General features: G+C 41.8%; 1 protein-coding gene across 9 annotated transcripts in view; it reads left to right on the forward strand.

The window, feature by feature from the left end:
* Window positions 1-24,064, forward strand: part of ELMO1 (engulfment and cell motility 1) — a 490,805-nt gene that overhangs the window by 328,879 nt on the left and 137,862 nt on the right. For all 9 annotated transcript variants that reach the window (XM_031455196.2, XM_031455188.2, XM_031455189.2 and 6 more), the window contains one exon: window positions 9,694-9,830. In XM_031455196.2, the coding sequence (XP_031311056.1) occupies window positions 9,694-9,830 (137 nt within the window). The remainder of the gene's footprint in view (window positions 1-9,693; window positions 9,831-24,064) is intronic.

The following is a 24,064-nucleotide window of genomic DNA, read 5'->3' on the forward strand; positions in this document are numbered from 1 at the left end:
CCAGGATGTGTGCACAGATAGGTTATATGGGTTTTGTTTTTGTTTTTGTTTTTGTTTTTGTTTTTATCCAGCCAGTAAGCCTGGCTACATAAAATGCCAATCCATGATTCCAGAGTGATGGACAGGGCAAGCACAGCATTACTCCTGAAAGTCCATCAAAATCATCCGCAACAGTTTCGCACTGTCTAAAATGGTGGTGTTCCTTCTTATTTAGTCAGAAAACTCATATTCTACTTTTTAAAGATAACTTTCTATGTAAGTATAACTTAAACGAATAGAAGGGTTCAATTCCTGAAAGCACAACACAATTCAGCGAATTTTCCAGACACAAGCTATCCATTTGCTACTACATAGCTCAAGACAGAGAGCGTTATGCAACCATCAGAGACCTCCTGGGCTGTCTTCCCCCTAGTTTCTTTCTATCTCCAAAAGAATAATACCCTCTTTCCACTGCCATAGAGGAATTTTGCCTGTTTTGAGCTTTGGATAAATAGGATTATATAGTATGTTGTCCTTTGTGTAGGGCTCTGTTTGTTCAACATGGTGTTTTCAATTCATTCATATTATTGTGTGTAGCATAATTATTTAAAATTAATTCTTTATAGTAAGTGTGTTTCTATATAAACAAACTATCATTTATTTATGTAAAGTATTGGATGGATATTTTGGTTATTTCAAGTTTTGGGCTCTACCAGATAGCGTCTCTTGAACATCCACATAGCTTTCTCATGCAGCACATGTATGTGCATTTCTTTTGGGTTTACATCTTTGGGTAGAATTGCCGTAGCATAGGGTATGAAGATTTTAGCTTGACTCAATACTACTAAGCTGCTTTTTCAAGTGGTTAAACCAATTTACACTTTTATCAACAGTGTGAGAATTCCACGTATTCCTCATTCTTACCCACACTTTGTTTTTTTGCATCTTTTCATTGTAGCCCTTCTGGCGATGTTTGAAAGTATCTCATGGTAGTTTAAATTTGCATTTCCCTGATGATTAAAAGAAGCCAAGCACCCTTTACTGTGCTTATTGGCCACTTAGATATCCTATTTTGTAAAATGCCTGTTTGTATTTTGCCCGTTTTTCTACTGGGTTGTCTGTCTTTTTCTTATTGATTTATGGAGGTATTTATATATCATGGATACCAGTTTTTGGACAGAGAGTGTTGCCGGTTTTTCTCCTACTCTGAGGTTGCCATTCTTACTGTATCTTTTGATGAACAGAAGTTCCTGATTTTTAATACCAGCCAATCAAACCTTTTCTCTAGAGTTAATGATATTTTTTGGTCCTGTTTAAGAAATTTTTGTTCATCTCAAGGTCATGAATACATGCTCTTGTATTATATACAGGCTTCATTGTTTTTCCTTTCACATTGAAACCTGTCATTACCTAGAGCTGATTTTTGTAGACAATGGGGAGTAAGTAAGGAGTCATAATTCATTTTTCCGGATGCATGTATAATTGGCCCAGCACAAGTTACTGAAAATCCTTCTCACTGTAGTGTCTGTCACCTTTGTCATAAATCTAATGATTGTATATACCAGTCTGTATCTGGACTCCCTATTCTATTCTGCTTTTCCATTCATGGACCAACGTCAAGCTGTTTTAATTATTATAGTTTTATAACGTCATTCCATCTGAAAGTGTAAGTCCTCCAAATTTGTCGTTTTAACTAAATACAGTAATAACTATTTTGCTATTAAAACTGGTAATAACTAGCACTTATGGGTGCTTGTTTTATCTCAGTTAGCATATGAATCATGCATCACTCTACATTTAATCTTAGCAGCAATCTGATCAGAGAGGAGGAACTGTTTTTTTAGTTTTTTTTTTTTTTAAATGAGGAAATTGAGGGCCAGAGGAGGGTGAATTGATCAAGGGCTCATTGCTCTTCAGTAGTGACATGAAGATTTGCACCCAGGCCAACCTTCCTCCAGAATCTCTGCTCTTTTATTCACACACAACTGTGTGCCTGGGATGCGGTCTCAGGTCATTCTTAGTGAACTGTGGTCTCAGGCTTTTTTTTGATGTTAGAGTTTGATTTTCAGCCCTGGTGCTAGTCGATACATATATAATATTTTTTTTCTCTCTCCCTCCATGTCCTTAAAAAAAGGCCCAGAAGGAAAGTGAACAATGAAGCATTGGATTAGACTGTGTGACTTTTCAGTGTCAATTTCATAGTATTTTTAGGCATAATAGAGAATAGAAAAGAATATCCAGAGTTCTATTAAACCAGGCTTCAGGAGCTGGGAAGAGCCGAGCAGCTTTCAAGCTTCTGATCCCCTGTCCTGAAATGGCAGGGGTGGTAGCTTCTGTAGTGGCGGGGCTCAGCAGTGGGGGGACTTCACATTCTTTGCCCTCATTCTTCTCTCCTGTTTTCACCTCTCCCACCTACGAAAGGATCTGAACTTTTAGCATCGTCCCACACAACACCAAAACTCCAAAACCAAGCCGTTAAAGAATACCAGGTCTAAAAAATAGAAAACTCAAAGGCCACAAGGGTAAGATTTCCTGCAAAGGTCTAAAGGTATAAATAGTAATGAGAGAGGCAAAATGAGAATTCTGCATCTGAGAATTCATAAATACATTATCCAGACCGACCCTAGAGCTACGAAGAGTTCTAGTTTGAATTTCCCTGCTGCAGATACCTAGTAAGATTTTATAACTGCTCTGGCAGTTTTCTTGTATTAAATGCTTTTGTGTTTGTGATTTATCCCCTTCTTCCTATGCTCATAATTTTAAAACAAAATACCCTTTGTGTTAGGACAGGGCTTATCTCTCTTTCCAAGTGCACCATTTCGAAAGACTGTTGCAAGTGAAATAGCTCATTATTGTGTGGTAAAAATACTCAGAATTTGCCTAGTGCTTCCAGAAAACATGTGTCCCTCTAGTCACTTGCAAATGCCTTCCCAGTCTTAGCATAACAAGGGTCATTGAAAGCCTGGAACAGAGCTTTTCAGCATCTCGAAAATTATATTTGCCTTAGAAAAAATTCCCATGAAAGAGCAGAAATTACGTAGTTTTGCCTGTGTCATCTTGTCATTCTATCTTTAGTCAAGTAATTTTCTTACGTAATGGTCTGCATTAGGTGATATTAATAGATTGAAAAGGGGTGAAAACAACTAACAATTTTCTTGTGAAGGAAAGAGTAAATACTAGCTCATCAGACATTTTCCAAGCCTATCAAATGCCACTTTGATGCCCTAACACCCTAAATGAAATGGGTAGCCACCCTGTCACTCAAGGAAGTAATAATCTAGGAAATAAAGTTCAATGCAGGTACAATCTCCAAGTTCTGTAATTACTGATGGACATTAAGGGCTTGAAGATATATTACATGGCGTGTGTGGGTTGTGTGTGTGTGTGTGTGTGTGTGTGTGTGTGTGTGTAATCTTAAGATTTTAGACTTGGCAGGAACCTTTCAAGCCCATCTCATTTATAGGTAAGAAACCTGGAGACCCAGAGCTGATCTGACCTTCTCAAGGTCACAAGGCAGCACTAGAACCCCTTTTCTGTAACCACCTTTCGTTATTTACTTGCTGACTGCAGTAATCCTTGTTCCTTGAGCCTCCAGTGATGATACCTGCCTCACCTTACCTTATCCAATGGAAAATAGAAACAAATCTACTTTGAAAAACAAGATACTACATAAGTGTACAACGTTCTTAGTTCTTATTTTTAAAACACATGTGTGGATTTTAGGACCTTCTGAAGTTGGCCTACTTATAAATGAATAGATGGCAGTAAATTAGTAAGAATCCACTTTACCCCCAGCCCTGAAAATCCCTTAATATTCCAGACTTAGAAGACCATTAAGTTAATTCTTTTTTTCATAAAGGAGAATCTCATTGTGTTAAAAATAGTGTGCTTAAAATCAGTTTGGTTTTTTAAAAGTCTTGCTATTTTTGTCTCATTGAAAGTCTCTCTTGAGATTTCATTTATAAAATCATTGCCTATGCATTCAATCCTTTTTTTTTTCCTCAAAAATGTTTTTGTTTTCCTGAAAAAGCAATAATAAACCTCCTCCTCCCTGTTTTTATCTGTTTGTTTAAACCTCTGAATTAAGGACCCCATTGGGAAAGTTAGGCCATGCCTGTAAGTGGATGCAAGGTCACATTTTTCAGTGGGGTGGCCTGGGCCACGGTCCACTTGCTACATGATGCGGGGCATCATGCATCAGAGTCCTGTTGGCTCACACGCACATTCAGCTACTTCCGGTGGTCACTGTTCCCATTTAATCCTCATGCCACCTGATGGAGCTTATACTGTTGTTGCCCCAGTTTACAGAAGACGACACCGAGGCACTGACAGATGAAATGACTTGCCCGGGTGACTCAGCAGGAGGCAAGAGAACCCCAGCAGCCTGGCTCCCAGCATCTGTGCCCCTTTGCTGCCACCATGAACTCTTGGGCAGGCTGTTTTGCTTTTCTCACTACTCTTACCTCCAAAATGAAAGAGGGAAACAGATCCAATCATCTGGACGGGTCCTTCCTGCTCGATCATCTTCAATCTTGAATACCTGCAGTTCGAATGTTTTTGAGGAAAAATATATTAATACTCACTACTTTTTCCTTGCCTCTAATACAGGAATATCCTTGAAATCCATCAGTCTCTTCATTGTTTCTTTTGTAACATGTCAAGGAACAAACTGTTTTTGATTTGGTATTTGCCCACACCTTATTGCAAGGGATGAGTCTTTAAAAGAAGTGTAGGGTGATGGCAAAACCAGTCCCTATGTGGAGGCTGAAAACATCAGCTCTGGTGTGGAATGCTGGGTTTAACTCCTGGCCCTGTCACCACAAGTTACCTAACTGCACTGCTCCTCAGTTTTCCCATCTGTGAATTAGGGATGATAACAGTACCTGTGCTGTTACCGAGGATTCAGAGTGTAGACAACTGAAGCTCATAGAATAGTGCCCTGCACACTGCTTCCAGTGACTGCTGGCTAGTGTCATTTTTATATACAGCTTCCCTAATCGCCTTTACTCCCCAGGAGATCTCCATTTAAATGTTCATTTCCACTGGGAGCCACCCATAACTACGAACACAGGCATGACGGCTAGTCAGTCCTGAGAATCCTTCTCGCAGTGACTATGTTGATGCTGACCTGATCCTGCTGTGGCGAATGGCTGTCTTGTCTCTGCTTTCTTTAGTCACTTAGGCCTGTGGTTTCAAAATACAAAAGGTGGAGGGAAAGAGAATGCCTTCTCTAATCTCCTTAGTTTTGTGACTCATGTTTCCCCAGCCACCACCGCTTCCCCTTTGCTTGCTCCCTGGCTGGAATGGGGAGTAAACTGCACCCTAACGTGTATGCCTCAGGGGTTGGGTTCTCAACCCAGGGGGCTGTCTCACTGCTTTTATGCTTTTTAATGGATCATTAGCAATTTTTTTTTCATTATCTGCTTAAAAGCGCCTATGAGACTTGAACATTATTTAAGGGGTCAAAGAGCAGGATGGGAACTTAGACTTACTCTGTGTTGAGTCTCAGACCCTTTGCTTCCTACAACCTCAGGAGGTAATTAATAGGGTGTCTGTCTTACAGATGAAGAAGTGCTTGCATCACCAATCTGGTAAAGACTGGAATCAAGGCTCACCTGATTCTAAAATACATGTTCTTTTCATAAGGCAGTGCAGTGGGAAGGAGCAGGTGCTGTTTTTCTCTGGAGACAATGTTGATTTGCCTTTGCTGATGGGTACATGTATACTCAGCATTTCAGCTTTGGGATCTGAATATTTCATAAGTTTTTGACATCACCAACAAGAAGAATGGTTGGTGGAACCCACTCCCTCCATATCAATAGGACCCCAAAGGCCATTCACCAGATTCTTCTGTCCTTCCTTATCTCCTAGAATTGGTAATGTCTTTAGAAAGCTATATAGTGCTCTGATAATGCTGATACAAATAATGCCTAATAGCCACTGTTTACTAAGCCTGTACTGTATATTAGGCACCTTACCACATTGTATATATAATCTAAATTGATGCTTACAAACCTTATATGGCCATATATTTTACAGATGAGGAAACAGATTCAGGGAAGCTAATTGTATGAGGCTACATAGCATGCTAGGGAGCATCAGATTTGGTCTTTGCATGCAGGTCTGTCTGACTATGACTGTCTTGTCTCCTCATTCCTGCTCCTTCCATGGCCATTGATAATCTTGAACATGTTGTCCTCTTATGCAAATGTCCATGTGCTTGCATAAATACAAGTTTCAGTAATTTCATGCATCTAAGAGTAACAGAAATTGAAAACAATGACTTAAACAAATTGTATACCAAAAAAATTCCTTAGGCACAATCTAGGATTGGTATGGTGACTCCACAGAGTTATCAGGAGCTCCTTCTAATATTCTGCTCTAGGGTGTAGCCCTCATTTTTATGCTGACAGAATGGCTGCAGGAGCTCAAGCCATCACTCTTGTGTTCCAAACGTGAAGAAGTTGAAGTGAAGGTAGAGGCAACAAGGACAAGCCAATCACATTGTTGCAATGAACAAAATTGGGGTTCGAGTAACACAGAACCCAAGCTCTTACTTCTTGAGATAACTCAAATAAATTGATCCATTGTGACTCTTCCCCAGTAACTGACTATCTGGGGGAAGTTTGATGTGTTCCAGAAGCTGAGAATATCTTGAGAAAGACAAAAGAATTGTTTCAGTAGGCCCTAGAACCAGGTAGATGATTTCTTGGGCATTCAAGAGAGTTATCAGGAGTACAATTTGACCTCACCCAGGGAACCGTAGTGATTTGAATCTAATTCCACTCAGAGAAAGCAGAAGAATACCTGACTCCAAATACACCCTAAATTTTAATAAAGATGTGCCATTTGTAAGATTTCACCTCATAAATATCTTCTTTGGGTGGAAAAGCAATTCTTTCAGATTTGTGTTGGGGGAATGGAAGCAGTAGAGGGAGGTGGGGTTCATTTGGAGCCAGGTCGACCTGAGTTTGAATCCCAGCTCTGCCACCCGCCAGCCATGTGATCTTGGACAGCTTATGTAACCTTTCTAACGCTCCTATTTCTAATTTTAGAAAAAGAAATTTGTGTTATCTTCCTCAAGTGCTTTGTGTAATCAGTAACAATTGTGTAGATCCAGTGCCTGACATGTGGCTGGTGGCGGTGGTATGGCCATTGGTGGTACTGTCACATGGTCTGGTGTTGTCCGTCAGCAGGTGCTGGCTGTGAGCTTGCTATGAGCCCCATTGGACTGTGGGTCAAGATCCTGGTTTCTGCTGATGGAGGAATGAAAGGAGATCTAGCAGAGTGGGTAGAGAAATTAATTTTCAAAGCAGCAATTCACGAGGAAATGCCCTGAGCTCTTGGTGTCAACTAAGGCAGGAAGCTGCTGCTGGGTCAACTAAATTTGGGGTTTCAAATGTTCATTTGGGGCCACCTAAAAAAAAATGCTTATGATGGAAGGCTTAATTTCACCAAGTTTTACCTTCCTCATATATAAAATGAGGATAAACATCAAGCCTGCTGCCTGGGTTGTTGTGAAGATAACCCCTTGGTGTGTTACGCACAATCTTCTGCCCCCAGATTCCTATTATTAATGCTGTTGCTTTCCTCTGTTTTCACTCAAGCAAGAGCAGGGCTTGTTGGTCTCAGTTTTTTCTGGCTATCTCAGCTCCAACAGTCCCATAAAAACTTTAACTAGGGCATAAAGCACACATATAATCACACTAGGCTTGAGAAAGATACTGCGATAATGTGATTGATAATGAGTTTTTGTATGGCAATAATGTTTTAAAGTGCTTCTCTAGACTTGTAAATTTCATTGACTTTAGTGCTTATGAAACTGAGACTGACAGCTCATTGCCCAGGGCAGCAAACACACAATCCACCTGTGTCTGTGATCCAAGTTCCTGAAATAGCTCTGTGTATCAGGCCAGACCTTCACTCTTGCCATCACTACCAGTAACATGGGCTGGAGTGGGGTGACTAACACGTTGTTGCCTCTAATTTCTAAGATGTAACAGGCTTGAGTAAGAATCAGGCAGAATCAAAGAACAACCCATGTTCCTGGAAACAATATGCTGGCACACCATTTGTCGTCATCACCACCACCTTGCTCTATATTTGCATCAACTTTTATCCTTTCAGAGCACTTTCCCATGAATCTTGTCATTTGATCCTCTCCAAAGCCTATGGAAAAGAGAAAGGAGATTTCATCTCTGTGTTTTAGTTTAGAAAACCAAGGCTCAGAAGGGTGAAGTGACTTGCTCCTCACAGGCATGGGCTGGACTTGAGCCCAAATCTTCTGTCCTCAGACCCCAGCCTTTTCTACATGACTGCACGCTGCTGCTGCTAGCTTATGTCCCTACCTTGTCTGGAAGAAAACAGTATTCACGTACCTGCTTATCAGATTGCACCTTTCGGAAAAAGAGCTATACAGGTATACATTCTTCCAGAGGTCTGGACTTCATTGTATTCATAAAAGCTGAAGATAGAAGAGATTTGTGTGTAGATGTGGTCCTGCCAGAGCAGAGTGTGTCCTCTTATGTCTGATGAGGGTCCACTCACCAGGGACCTTCACCAGAGGATCCTCTCTGGGTAGAACGTGTCCAGCTACACGGTGAGCACCAGGGACTTCCCCAAGTACAGAAGGTCTCTGCTGTAAACCCTATTCCCACTCCACCCCCTCCTCCTTTCCTGGGCTTCCAGGGCTTGAAATTCTACCATTGGGGGTCTTTAAAGACGAATTGATCTTTAAATAGATTCCAATTAAAATAGAGATTCTTCCACTGTGCATAATAGCTTATATTAAAAGAAAAAACTTAGGATCCTGTTTTAGGGGTTCACAAAACCAAATTTCTTGGGCTCCAGTGTCTTCATCTATAAGATGTGAAGAGTCAGAGACATTGTAAAGATTAAATGAATGTATATAAAAGGGCTGTAAAAATGTTAGCTTGGCAGAGAACTGAGAAGAAGAGAGGGGCTAGAGTGCTGGTCTGGGAAGGGAGACAGAGGTGGGCCACATCTAGAACTCAGAGCACTGAGTCTGACCCCAAGGAAGCTTTGTAATGGGGTGGCTCCAAGGTGGCCTGGCTGACTTCAGGGTTTGGTCCACGACTGACCCCGGTGTGGCCTTCAAAGCTGTTTGGGTTGCTTTGACCTCCAGCCATCTGTGCCTGGGAGTGTACAACAAATGGTTAATGGTATCAGATGGTTAACGTTCTCCAATGTCCCCTGCTTACTGCCATAAGAGGGAAAAGAAATGATCCCTGGAGAAATAATCAAGGATGCTATTTTCAAAGTTGCAATTAATTGTGTATTCAGGAAAGCACGTCTTCGGCCAGCTATTCTGTTGAGAAATGGGAAATGAAGGCAGGTATAGGAACTGTGACCGACAGGGCAGTTTGAATAATCTTTATGAGGCCAAGAAGCCAGATCCAGGGCCCATATTCCACACCAGGGATCCTGGACCAAAGCCATAAGGATCATGTCATAGGGCATATTAGGAGCTAAGTTCCTTCAGTCAAAACATGTGCCTAAGGGTAGGGCTGACCATCTGCCCTTAAACTTGGAAGTTTCCCGGTGAGTGGCCTTTGCTTGCTTTTTCGAAATGCCTTTTTTCCACTGTGACTAGAGCCAGATATGCCTCCTGCCATCTCCCTGTGGAGCCTGTGGCCAGGTCCTCTCATTTTCCTTTGCAAACTTCCTTTCTTCTTTCCCTCCTCTTTCCTCCAGCTAGTGAGACCTGCAACGACTTCCACCCGATGTTCTTCACCCACGACAGATCCTTCGAGGAGTTTTTCTGCATCTGTATCCAGCTCCTGAACAAGACATGGAAGGAAATGAGGGCAACTTCTGAAGACTTCAACAAGGTAAGGTGACCCTGCGGCAGAGGCAGCCGCTTCCTGTGTCCCTGGGGGAGCCTCTCCTTTACACGGTCCCTCTGTTGTGTGTGGGAGGGAATGAAGGCGACTGATTTTAGGTTGCTCTGAGGATGGATAAAGAAAGGCATCCCTGTGTAGTCAGGCTGTGTGCAGCAATGCTCTTACCTCTCTGGGGATAAGCTTGGAGCAGCTTTGTTCTTTTCGGCTTACTAAGCAGGAGCTACGAGCGGAGACCCTTTTCCTGAGAAATATTGGCGAGAAGAACTTCTTCCTTGAATGGCATTGGTCAGGGATGCCTCATTAATTGCAGGATCTAGTGGGGACTGTGCCTTCCCTCCACCTGCGCGGGTGGCTGCCACAGAGAGAATGAGATGAAGGCCGCTGTGTCTAGGTCACTTGGTTTCTTTGCGGGTCATGGATGTGTTGAGATACCTGCCCTTTGCTTATCGCGAAGAGTTTTTATTAAAATACAAGACCTCTTTCAGGGAGTGGAGTGAGTCAGTTTATACGGAACATTTCTTGGTTTACAGAAAGCATTTGATTTTTTGAAGAGTGTGAATTTCACATTTCTGTTTGTGAGTGACTGTTGAGTGGAGAGAAGAGTGTTGACCAACTTAGAGGAAGCGGGAGCATCATGTGCACTTCTCAAGATAAACGGAAATCTCTATCCTTAGGGAAAGGCCTTGTTGGCAACCATGACATAGCTAATAATAACTGATGGTTGGGAGAGGTATGCTTAGGTCTTTACTAATCCTCGTTTGCTACTGAATACGACTCTAGGATGGGTTGGCCCCATCACCCTCGCCTGCTGACCTGGCACTGGAGACGTAACTGTTCCTAATAGTCTGGTGCTACAGTCATCCTTGTGCTTAGGGCACATAATGTTTGAATCCCAACTGCACTTGATCTCCCTGTTGGTCTTTGCCTCCCTGTCATCTTTTCTCTGAACTTCCATCTGGTCCTTGTTTTCTACTGTATTTCTGGTTTGTGGCACCTTAAACCAATATTGGTTGAGAAAACCAGGAAAAGGCTTCCCCAAGCCCTCCTCGAGGTTAGATCCTGACTGTCAGCATAATGATGTTACCTACAGTGGTGGGAGAGAAGGCCGTCCATTTAGTCCTTTTCTTTTTTTATTTTTATTTTTTGTATGTGTGTGAGTCTATTGTATGTTTTTAATTTGTGGTTACCCTGGTTTCCAGGTATGTTAACTGGTACTTTATCTATTTGTTGTAGATTGACAGTCATGTAAATTCAAACACATTCTAAAAGAGCTACGGTTTTTACTCCCCTCCCTCACATTTTGTGATTGTGATGTCCTGTTTTACATCTTCATGTTTATCCTTCTGCTGTTCATTGTAGTTATAATCGATTTTACAATTTTTTTGACTTTTTAAAATCTATGTACTGGCTTATTTAAGTGATCTTCAATCCTTTTATATATTTATCTGAACCATCTATTTAATTCATTGATATAGGCCCACCAGCGCCCCTCTGTGGGAAGCACTGATCTGTAAACTGCGTTCTAGAGCTGTATGTGTCCGAGCCACTACGCCCGAGGACAGACATGATCCAGGAAGGGGAATGGAGGAAAGAAATCCATTAATTCCCTTAGGATTATGACTGCAGCCTCATAAGTGTGCTTCACTTGATTATGAGAGACTTTGCAATTCAGGTGCAAATTATCCTTGGGAGAGAGGGAAGAAGGAGCAGGGAGACCTTTGTTCAATCAAGCCAAAAAAAGTGGAGAGTTAAATCAGTGTCTCTGAAATTGCTGTGGCCACTTTGTCTCTGGATCAGTTCAACCCTTCCTGTACTGCAGTGTTTCTAAAAGCCGTCCGGTCCTCAGCTCTTGTATACTGGGGACACATAGTCCTCCAGGATTAGGAGACCTCACAGGCTGTCACGTGTTCTAGCATCAAATATCCATCTGCTTTCTCAGAGGGTTTCCTTCATCCTGCTTCTCCATAATTACAGAAATCTGCATTTCTGTAAATGATAAAATGCAAATGTGATTGGTTTTGATCTATGAACAGTTAAGGTGTATGGAAAATATTACCAAATTCCTGCAAAGGAATGGCTCAAGGGAATGAGTACTTAGACACAATTCCTGAAGAACTTTTACGTTTAGGACATGAAGCCCCAAGAATACATTGTGAGCAAAGGAAACCAGAGTCCTCTGTCTAGAGTTGCTGAGTGGGGCTGGAGGGAGGAGGTGACATGGCTCTCAGATCCACATTGTTCATGACGGCTGTGTGCCCGGCTTGCTGGAGATGATGTCCTCCCTGCCCAGGATGTGCCTGCCAGGTAACAGCAAGCCCTACAAAGGGTCACACTGAAACCTTTTTTATAATTAACTTATATGGCTGCAAAAACTTTCTTCAGTAAGATCTAAGAGCCAGATTCGGGTACAGTTTCTTACTGTGGCCCTGGTGCCATCTTTTTGGACAATCCTAAACTCAGGTTGATGTTACACATCTGCTGCCAAGTGGGGATGCTGGTTTATGGCTGTGGGCAGGCAGGGGAGGCGTGAGAGGCAGAGGGTCCCATTCCACATGTCCAATGGTCATGAGTGGGGTATAAGAAGAGGATCAGGGATGGGTATCACAAGGCATTTAAATTTTCTACATTAAATAAGTTTGCTCTGTTTGCTTTTTTTTCCCCCTTTAATATTACACATGCCTTACCTTTGGAACTGGAAAAGCATATCAGTTACATACTTTTTATCATGTGTGTATTAGTTCCCTAGTACTGCTGTAACATATTGCCACAAACGTAGTGGCTTAAACAACATAAATTTATTATCTTACAGTTCCATAGTTCAGAAGCCAAAAATGGGCCTCCCTGGGCTAAAATCAAGATGTCAGCAGAGCAGTGTTCCTTTCTGGAGGCTCTTAGGGAGAATCTGTTTCCTCGCCTTTTCCAGATTCTGGAAACTGCCTGCATTTCTTGGCTGGTGGCCCTCTTTGTCCATCTTCAAAGTCAGCACCCACAAGTTCAGTCCTTTCCACATCACATCTCACCACTCTGATCCCTCTTCTGCCTCCCTCTTCCACTTGTAAGGACCCCTGTCGTTACACTGGGCCACCTGCATAATCCAGGATAATCTCCTCTTTTTTAAGGTCAGCTGATTAGCAACCTCAATTTCATCTGCAGCCTAAATTCCTTTTGCCATATAAGGAAATATACTCACAGATTATGGGGATTTGAATATGAGCATCAGTGGGGTCACTATTCTGCCTCCCATAAGATGTATTTAATTTTTTGTATGTTAGATTTGTAGCTGTGGGTATCAATTTACATTAATGAAACATGGACAGATGAACTTTTTTGTTGTAGCTTTTTGCTGGTAGACCAGCACGATACCAATCACAGAGATCTGCCAGTGGCTCTCAAATGCAGATATAATTATATCCCTTTTCTTTTATTTTCTTTTGTCTCTTTGGCCTGAAAGGAAAAAGGGAGGCCCTGTGTCAGGGCCTCTAGTTCTGTGTGAAGAGTGTCTTTTCTGATTTTTTTTTTCTGCTGCCTGTCTATCAGCCTCTGTTCACATCACCACATAATAAATTGGAAAAGGGAGAAGAGCTGAAATTTTAATCAGTTCACTCTTCTTCTTCTTATTAGCCTGGTAGCAGAAGAGATTGAATTTAGAAACAAACGTGGGTTTGGTGTTCCTGGTAGATCTAACGTCTTTCTAGTTTCTTGAGATTATCCAAATTGGAACTCAGAAGTATCTTGAAAGAGCCCAGCATGAGACAATTGCTTTGAGCTTTCTTGGACATCTTCACCTCTTTGAATGGAAGGAACCATGGATGGGATTTAATTGTCGATCTGAGACCCAGGGTTCCGTAAGAAAGGCTCAGCTCTCTGCCTTTTTTAGCTCATTACTGGAGAAGCAGTATCCCGCAATCAAAAATTTTTATTTTTATTTTTTCCCAACAAACACCACCAGATTCCAGAAGACACAGGAGTCTCTTCTACAGCCCACCTTGTTGGGGACGCTCGTTTGTAGACATCTAATGTTTAATGCTGCTGCTGGATGTGAGTGTTTGGAAAAGCAGCTGTCTTCTTGGTGCTCCAAATCTGGGAAGCAGCAGATGGGATGTTTTTTATTTATATAAGAGAAGGAGAATTAGAGAGTGATTAAAATATTTATGCTTTGAAAAGTACTTTCTTTGGGTTTCTCAATATAGCAGTCTCTGCAGAATAATCCATTGATTCAGGCCATTGAGTTTGTAGTCTATGTTTTTGCCTTTTATTACCAATATTTTAGAGCATGCATTATTCATTGTCATGGGCATTAGAGAAGAGCTACACTGAAACTGCAGCTGGATACCTCAGCCCACAAGCGGCCCTGTAACCATTTCACTAAAGCCTTTATTTCTGAGCGTGGGTAGGAAAGAGGACACAAGTGACTTGGATATTCCAGGTATGGGAATCCTATTTAAAGCTTTTGTGGCCCAATGCTTCACTTAAAAAATTCGAACAAGGGTACATGCATAAAAATCCATATTTGTATGTAGCAGTGTTTTTCAACCTGCCTGTGTATTAGAATCGGCTGGGGGTGATTGAAAGCCCTTATCCTAGTGCCAACTTTCACCACATACCAATTAGTCCTCTGGGGCGGAGCCAAAGCTATCAGTGAAGTTTCATTACGGTAGATTCCATCACTAAAGGTAAATTCTGTGCATAGAATTACCATCGTTTGATACACATAACACACGGCCTTAGTTGGTGATGTGTTGATGATGTAGTATGTCTGTTAGTCTACAAGGTCCATGTTCTAATCCTGGTTCTGCTACTCATGAGCTCTATGCCTGAAAATTAAAAAAAAAAAAAAAAGTGGATACCAGTATTCCATCGCTTTCTGTTATGGTAGTGTGATCTTAAGTTGAAGTAATACATGTAAAAATATTTAGAGGAAGTAAAATACTGTATGCAGTTGTGAAGTGTCCTTTTTGTATGTAGGAAGATAAATCCTGTCTGGGAAATATGAGTAAATTGCCCTTTTCAAAAAAAGACATTTTTGGCCATTATGTTTAAAAAAAAAGAAGAAAGAAGAAAGAAAAGTGAAGCTGTCTATGTACTTCCAGTTAAGTTCTGAACTGAATTAAATAACTCATTTAACTTTGGCATAAGTAAGGTTTAAGCTGAAAAGTGTCATGGATTTTGGCGGTGTCTTTCTCCAAACAACTTCATTAGGTACCTTAATTTTCCATGTGACAAGTCATGGGAAAAGCCTAAAAATCAGCAGGTCCCACAGTTTTCATGTACTTAATGTCTGGAGAGAGTTCATGCCTTTCCAGCAATTACCTAGTTGCCCAGACCTCTCCAGGGATGGCTGAGCCGGCTAGACACCACTAAAATATTTGTTCATAGCCTCTGTGTTACTCAGATGCTATCAAAATGGGCATTAAAAAACCAAGATCAAATGATTTTGCCATGCTTTCAAATGACCAAAATGGAAGGAACTAATGATTTGAAAATGTAGTCACTCTAAAGCAAAAAACACTATTCTAAAATGTTACCCGGCAGCATAATGAGCAAAGCACACACGACGGGGATTAGAACCTCAGCTCACAGATGAGAAGCCATCCTTTAAAATAGGAGAGGCTATGCATGGGGAGAACCCAGCCCCATCAAACAAAGCTGCAGCTGCCTCTGGCTAAGCTACGGGCTTCTTCCAAGTCAGTGGGTGAAAATCTCAATTAGGAAGAATTGGAGAGCAGGACGAAGGGCAGAGGAAGCATCCTGAGAAGTCCCTTGGAAGGTTATCCATTGGAAAAAAAAAGCCACTCCCTTGTCACATCAAATGGATTGTGGTGTGGTATAGAAAAGGGATTGTTTGAAAGCTCAAAGGCAGTGACCGCATTAATTAAAAAGGGAACTATGTTTGCTCCCCAAACCGCTTCCAGCTCACTGACTTTCTGTGCATGCTTTTCGGGGGCAATTAGGTATTCAGAAGTCCCCTTCCTAGGCCAGCTCAACTCCACAGCGGTGCAGACGGCACTCTGTCGATTAGCTGAGCTGGCCTAGGGAATGAAAGGTGGTCTGTAACTCGCACCATGAATAAACATGAATCTCCTCATTTGCATGAGGCAGGTGACTGTAAAATATCTTGGAGCAAGCTGTGAAAGGAGGCTTTGTGCATCTGTGCCCAGGGGAAGCTGGGGAGGACTCGGCGTTGTTTGTCTTCATTAGGATTCCATCTACTGCTGCTGTTATTGATCGGAACCCGGGCCTGGTGTGGTTAATAAAGTAGGTGTACGTTTTAACTGAAGCATGAATATTTAAATAGAGGAGAAGTCTTTTAAAGAGCCCTAATGTCATAAGAGGTTATCCATTTTTCAGCTGTCTAGACCATTTACAAGTATTTATTCAAAAGGCATCTTATGTTTCACAAAGGTCTTTAGGTTTGGCACGGAGGAAATCGAATCTCTGCCAGAAGCGAATGTGTTATATGAACAGATTTATTTTTCCCTTTGATGTTTCTCATTGGATAGGGAGCAAATGGTTGATGCACACACATGTGTGTGCACGTATGTGTGAGAGTGCTTTTAAGCTATTCACTTAAGGTAGCGTTACCCTTCGTCGTGGAATTTGCCACTTTCTGCTGGACAGTAATCACGGCATGTGTCCTACAAGCCTCTTCAATATCAATTATGCTATCTAGAGACAGCGGAAAGATTGAGAAAGAGACTGACTTCACTAACTTACTGTTTTCAAGAGGTATCTTTTTAAATAGACCGCAGCGTGCACACCTTCTAAAAAGAAATATATTAATTATAGGTAACAAGGTCCTGACCAAGACAAGGGAGGCCACTGTGGAATGAAGCGGTATTTCTCAAATTCTTTTGCATCACAGCCCCATTAAGGAGCTTTTGTGGACATCTTTCCCTTAGTCACCCTCCCCCTGAAATTTTAATCATGCAGATATGTTGTTATCTGTGTATGTAATGTATGTACTCTGAGCTTTATACATTAAAAGACTGAGATTTTTTTGCTCCTCCAAAAACTAGTTTTCACCACTAGGGGCACTGTGCCCTCCCCCACTGAAAATCCAAGGTGGAGAGGAAAGAACCCAGGCTGAGAGCAGCAGGAGAGTCTGCTGGCACTCCCAGCACAGCCCTTTGCCAGTAGTGTGACCTTGAACATGTCCTTTAGCCACCAAGTCCCTTCCCATCTGTAAACTGGCAGTAGCAGTAGTAGTAGTGGAGGTAATAATAATAATAATAATAATAATAATAATAATAATAATAGTATTTCTCTGAATCATGGTGAGAACTCAGCTGTCAGAGGTGGGCTTTGTAAATTGTCCCATACAAATGGGAGGTTCTGATCACAACAAACAGTAATTTGCACTTGGTTATGCAGCATAATTGAGCTGCCTCAATTTCTTAAGATTGTTTTGTCAAATACCTATAAATATAGAGTTTCTCATTTTCCTACCTCTGTATGGGTAGCCATTAAAATTTGGCCGCAAAAGGGTATGTTGACCACAGTGGGGACAGATTTCTAAGTGAGGAGGAAGTCCTCTTGTGCAGGGTGCTGGTGGTGAAGGATGCCTCTCCCCAACCTGCCCACACATGTACTGCAGGTGATGCAGGAGCTTAGCCGAATCTCAAAGGCAGGGCGTACTGGTCATTCAAGAGCCCAGGTCCCCCACTGCCAGCTGGATAACCTTGTGCAAGGGATTCAGCCCCATCAGTTTCAGATTCCTCATCTGTGAGATGGGGAGTGGGAACATTACCAAGGCTAGGTGGGCTCTGAGCCCTGGACCGTGTCAAGCACATAAACTACTTGGCTCCATCTGGCCTGGAGCAAGCACCAGGTGACCCAGGATTCTAAACGCCTCTGAAAAGAAAAAGGATACTTAGGGCAAAGCTAACGGCAAACATTTTCAGAAGAGGTAGACAGGCTTCTCTCTTGGATTTAGTGATTAACTTAATAGAACGTCCATCTCAGTGTGCTGTCTTAGTGGTCCAGCTGCACAGGGTCTGTGCAACTTTTATGAGGAAGCAGGGATGATTGTAAAGTGATTCACTTCCAAGGACTGTCCTGGGGTCGTGCCACTAAAGCCTGGCTGTATCTCCGTTACGAAGGGGTTTCATACGAGGATCCTGAGTCATCCCGAAAGAATTAGATTTTGTTGACTCTGTTCATGTAATTTTGCATAAGAAATGGTTGAACTGTTTAAAATCTGTTTGAAGGTTGCCTGTTAGGTTTAGTTGGCTGAATATACTGCTAACATGTTTTGCTTTCTCGATGTTCTCTATCACTAGAGCATTTATAAAAATGATACTTACCATGACTGAGTCTCGTGAATAGTTTTGGACAAGCTTGACAGAACTAAATGTATATCTTGGGGGTTCCTTTGGGTGCAAGGTCCTGCGTAGGGCACTTCTCATTCCCAAAATCTTCCTAGAGTTAGTGTATCTTTGAAGGCATAACATGTGCTAAATTGAGATTTGCCAATTATGAGAAACAAAGAGTTGATAGGTTCTTCTGCAGGACAGTGGTGAGATTCACCAGTTCTTTTAAAAATATGTGTATTTTTATTGACTTATAATTGACATACAATATCCTATTAGTGGCAGGTGTACAACATAGTGACTCGATATTTGTATACATTCTGAAATGACTGCCACAATAAGTCTGTCACCATCTGTCACCATATACGGTTATTATGATATTATTGGCTGTATTCTCTGTGTGTACATCACATCCCCGTGTACATCAGTCCTTGAATTCAACTGCAGACCATCCCTGAACATAACGATGATTCTAACTTAACTACTCTACGTAACTCTATTCAGTGACTTTTGATACTTCTTTTCCCTTTTATTAACTACACTTTGGGGTGCTGTATATGAATTGCTAACTGGTTCCTATGACCTGAATTCCATATCCTATTGTGGATTATGTGAGGGATTTAATAGTGGCACAGAAATCATTTTATTAGTGTTACGTCTGATTAACAAGAAACTACCTACATTTTAAGTTAGGTATCATAATGAGATGTAGGCATTTTAAATTTAAGGGCAGATGGGAAACTGAGTTGGACAGCTACGAAGAGAACCATTAGTTGGGAATCTCTCAAGAAATGCTAAGTCCTTTTTGATTTAAAGACAAATACTTATCTTGTAAATGCAAGGTGAATTATGTCAAAAGGGCGTTGAGAATGCACTTCTGCAGAGGGATGTGTTTTCTAAGGTAGAACAGATGTACATGAGGTGCTGTCATATAGGCGCTCCTTGCCAGCTGAGGGTCCCAGATGCTGGGGTGTGTGGTGAGGGATGGAGGGCATGGAGAGGCCCTAGATAATATGAGATTAGGAGTCAGAATGAGACAGTAGTGTCAGAAGCTATTTGCTAAGACTCCAATACGAGAGGTGGGAGAAGTTAGAAGATCCCAAGTGAGATTTCCAAGCATCCCTGCAAAAACACCAGATCTTGGGGGTCAGGAGTTAAAATATATACTTAATTATTTAAATGTACATAATCCAACTGCTAATTGACACTATTTATATGCCTGTGCAGGTTTTTCAGAATCATGCTTTTACATCTGAGCAGCTACGAATGATGGGTCAAGATTATCCACCTTTATTTTCCCAAATAGGAGCCAAAATATTCACCTGCATGATTCAACACCAGATGCTGGCCTGCCCACTCCATTTCCAGGCATAGGTATTAGTCACTGGGTCTAACAGGTCAAAAGCAGGAGCAAAGGTTGAGAGGCAAGAAGATGGTACCAGAATGAGTCTCAATTTTACAGCAGTTACTCCAGCCAATTGTTGCTGAGAGAAAAATCAACATGGAAACTTGAATTTGAGAGATGAGAATTCCAAACTGCTAGTTTTTTCTCCTCTCCTCCCTCTCCCCTTTCTTTTGTTGTTTCTATGTATTTTCCATGCAGTTCTGGTAAAATTAAAAATAAGAGTGGGTGCTCAGTGAAACTGTAGGAGGAAGTCATTTAGGCAGGTAATCAACTCACATTATCATTCCCGCTCTCAGCCAACGCCTTCCCTGGGAACATTCTCAAGCCTGCCGCTATCGCTTTTGGCAACAACTCATTCAGATGCCCTTCAGGTGCTCCCCTTGCTCTGTCCTTGTGAATACCCACACCTAGAACTTACCAAGGTGAACTGCAAAATTGTCTGTTTAACTGTTGGGCTTCTTGTGAGTAGAGCCTTGTTTTTTCTGTATTCTCAGGATCTAAGTGCCTGGGATATAGAAGGTCAATGTCACTATCCCACAGCCATTGTATACACAGCGTGGCCACATCGATGTTCCACTTTTGGTTAATAGTGTTACTATCCAACCTGCAGTTTAAATGTTATCCATTCAACAATGGTTATTGTGTGTCCACAACACAGTAGGCACTGCCCCGGGCACTAGGAATACAGAGGTGAACTAGACAGGTGATTCCTGCCCTCAAGGAACTGGCAGGTGAGTTTCTATTTGAAAGTTGATGGACTAGCCCCTCTTTATGAAACCAGTAAGTGAGCAATGTCGCTACAGTCACTGTAAGGTCCCCTGCCTTCTCATCATTGCCTTGGTTCGGATAGTCCTTGTCTCTCCAAATCTGGTGGACTGGATGGCTGGTTGCAGTTCTTCAGTGCTCCATGGGGGTAGTATAGCTACATCCTTGCCGTGACCTCATGGGGAGTGAAGCATGAAGGAGAACCTGCCCTTCAACTTTTGACTTGGCCAAGTGATTTGCTTGGGCCAGTGAGATGTGTTCATGGATGTGAAGTGAGCAGAGACCTGACTGTGGCATATGTGGATTGGATTAGGCTCTTGCATTCTGCCTTCAGCATGAGATGAAGTATATAAGCTGGGCAGCCACTACCCCTTCTTTGTCGGTCCCACAATGAGGTATATGAAGTACAGTTTCCCTACCTAGCCCACAGAATTACAGCTTAAAATAACCACCCTGTCTGACCTATAGACCTATGAGTATAAGAAGAACTTCTCAGCTGTTGGGATTATTTATTACACAGCACTCGTGTAGTAATAGCTGACTAAGAAACCAACTATTGAATTAACTTACCTCCCAGCTTCAAAACCTTCTCACTTTCCAAATGTCCTCCAACACAGATCTGACTGTATCATTCTTGCTTTTAATCAGTTTGTAGTTGTCCATTGCCTGCCTTGTAAAGTCTCCTAATCTCAGCAAGATGTTCAGATTTCTCTTTAATTAACCTAACATACTTTTCCTGCTTTACCCCCATGTCTTCACCCTGCACCAGCCCTAAGCTCCACATATCCTGAACTGTCCACCATTCCTTGTATATGCCATTAACGCTTTCCCAGTGAAGTGTTTGCTCATCCCCGTTCCTTCTGCCAGAAATGTCTTCCTCCATCTGCCTGGTGAATTTCTTTAAGATTTTGCACAAGTGCCACCTCAGTACGATGGTTACCATCTATCTCCCTTTCTTTCAGAATGAAATTCTGCATCTCTGCCCCCACAGCATGGAATTCAAAATTTCTTTTAGAAAATATCTTCTATCTGTAGACTAGTAGTTTATTTACAAATCTGTCTTTCTAAATGAAGTAAATATATATCATTGGGAGCAAGAACTACAGTTTTAAATATTAATATCCTCCGGATGCTTTTTCAGTAATATCTGCCCAGTCATTTGGGGTTGAATGATGAATGAGTAATGGCCAGAAATATTTAATTCAGTCATAATTTATAAGGGCTCACCTGGCTGATAAGCTGAATTAATTTGAACCATTTTGATGTGGGATGGTCACCATTGTTTAATTCTTAGAGATCATAGGTACTAAATATTTTACAGTCTACAGAATAGTTTCCTTGCCCAAAATTCTAACAGATCTTATTGAGAAGCAGTTCCAGACCCTTCATTCTGAATCTCTTCTTCAGATGTCAAAACTTTGAGGGAGTTACAAACTGATTTTGCTATTCATTTCTTAAGAAAAATAAAAATTATTTTTCCATATCTATAGCTTTTTATAAGATGAATGGAAAGTCTCAAAGACATTGTACAGTTGCAAAATAAATGAAATTTCTCTTTTCCAAGGAGAGTGGTTGGAACCTTTAGTTTAAAAAAAAAATCCCTGTTTTATTTTTTTCACGTTCACTCATTTCTTAAATCACTCTTAGGTCTGCTTAACCCACATGCCCTGGTCATCTGTGAGGTATTCTGTTTCCTCCCTAGACTTGTTTCCAGGCCGGTGGGGAAAATAATGTCGATAATGGTGTTTATCCGTCCACAAGATGGTCACCAAGAGACCTTCCAGTGCAGAGGACAAACGTGCCTTCGGGCAGTCCATCCCATTTAGTGACTGTTCTCTCCCCAGACACGACCAAGAACCACGTGCCTGTGTAGCATGTCAAATAGTAAATGTGAGCACATCGTGCAGTTTACAAAAAATATCGTTTGCATTTTACCTTTACCTCCCCAATTTCTCTTAAATTAGAAAAAAAATATTCCCCAAGAGTATCGTTAAGAAAGTAGGAAGATCTGAGCCTTGCCACAGTGATTGTGTGTTTTAAGTGCGGGAGGGAATCACGTCCCTAGAACTCTTCTGGTCCCGATTTCCTTATTTCTCATTCACATATCTGCGTGGCTTGGCTGGATTCGAGGTGTATGGCATATGGCTTTTTGCCGCTTGAGATGCCACAGAAGTAAATGTCATTGGCATATAATGCCAGATTTCCATTTTTTGAATCACAGAGCATGGCATTCTGTCCAAAAGCTCCCAGGCCTCAGTGTGTTCTTAAAGCAGAAGAAAAGGATAAGAACCATGTCCCGGAGATGCTCTTCCTATTAAAATGGGTCTATTGCGATAAGAAACGTGTATAAAATGGAGATACTGTTGCCGTCAAGTGTGTTAGAAAAGGCTGCTTGGCTTGTTCTCCTGGGCACTGGGCAACCCTGGATATTTGCTCCAAGCCTCGACTAAGCAGATACCAATTAGTCCGGAAAGTAGAGTTGCTTTTGAATGTTTTCAGACAGATAAAATTCACTTGTGCAATGATATGAATAAAAGATACCCATGGTTTTTTGACGCAGTTTAACAAAATTTCGTATTCATTAAATTTTCAAGTTCTAGGACTCGTTAGGACAGACGTGGCTGATAAAGGAGCCCTGACGCTGCCACAAACACAGCCTCAGCCTTGGCTTCCCACCTCCACCCCTTCTCTCCACTCACCTCCCCATACCTCACCCCCTCCCATGGTTAAGGAATCCAGAGGAGGGTGTGGAAATTCAGAAAGAAAGAATAAGTTCAGTCAGTAAGTTCAGTAAGTCAAGAGTGTTGACCCTGAACCCAAGGAGTGGGGTTCAGACCCTAGTGCCATTATTCCTTTGCAGGGTGATCTTAAGCAGATTAATGACCTTCCTCCATTTCTCAGTCTTTTCATCTGTGAAATAATGCAGTTGGAACTTAATGTAGTTGTGAGGGTTAAATGAGCCAATATGAGGCTGCGCACATGAAATGGACAATATTTGACCATTTCTGAATTGAAAAAATACATATGGAAAGCATCTGGGCCATTTCCATGAGAATTACACAATGCTCTAGACGAGGTGTGGGAGGCATGAATTCCAGTCCAGGTCTGCCTCTTGTTTAGTATGTGACCCTGGGCGGTTCTCCTACGTCTGCGCTCACCACCCCTCTCCTCTCTAGACAAAGCTGGCAGCTGAGCCAGCTTCCTCCTCTGTGCTTTGAACTCTTTCCCTTTTCATCTGCTCTGGGACGCTGCTCGACCAGTGTCCCTTCTAATCATTACATCATCAATCTCGTCCTCTGGGACGCTGTCCCCTCACCAGCATATAAATGTACTGAGATCTCTTACATTTTGAAAAACAAATAAATGACTCCTTCTCGAGCCTCTGTCCACCCCCCACCTCAAGCCAGGTGTCCTCAGATAATTGCCTCTATTTACCATCTCTTCTTTCCACTTCCCATTAACTTATTAATCCACTGCAACCTGTCTTCTGCCCTCACTAAAAATATAACTAAGCCGAAGGAGAGAAATATGACTCTTAAAAAGTACTAAATTATATTGTTGGTACTTGAAAACCTGTGTAAGCCACAAAAGCCGCCAGTTTTGACAAAGTCGAAAATGGCCTCCGATGGACATTTTTAAATCTGTCTTCTTTGCCTTCTTTGCCGCACTTGACCCTGTTGGCCACTCTCTCCTTAATAACTTATCTTACTGTGGCTTTGGAAATGAACACACACACGAGATAA

Source organism: Camelus dromedarius, chromosome 7 (assembly GCF_036321535.1).
Source record: "Camelus dromedarius isolate mCamDro1 chromosome 7, mCamDro1.pat, whole genome shotgun sequence".
In the NCBI taxonomy this organism is placed as follows: domain Eukaryota; kingdom Metazoa; phylum Chordata; class Mammalia; order Artiodactyla; family Camelidae; genus Camelus; species Camelus dromedarius.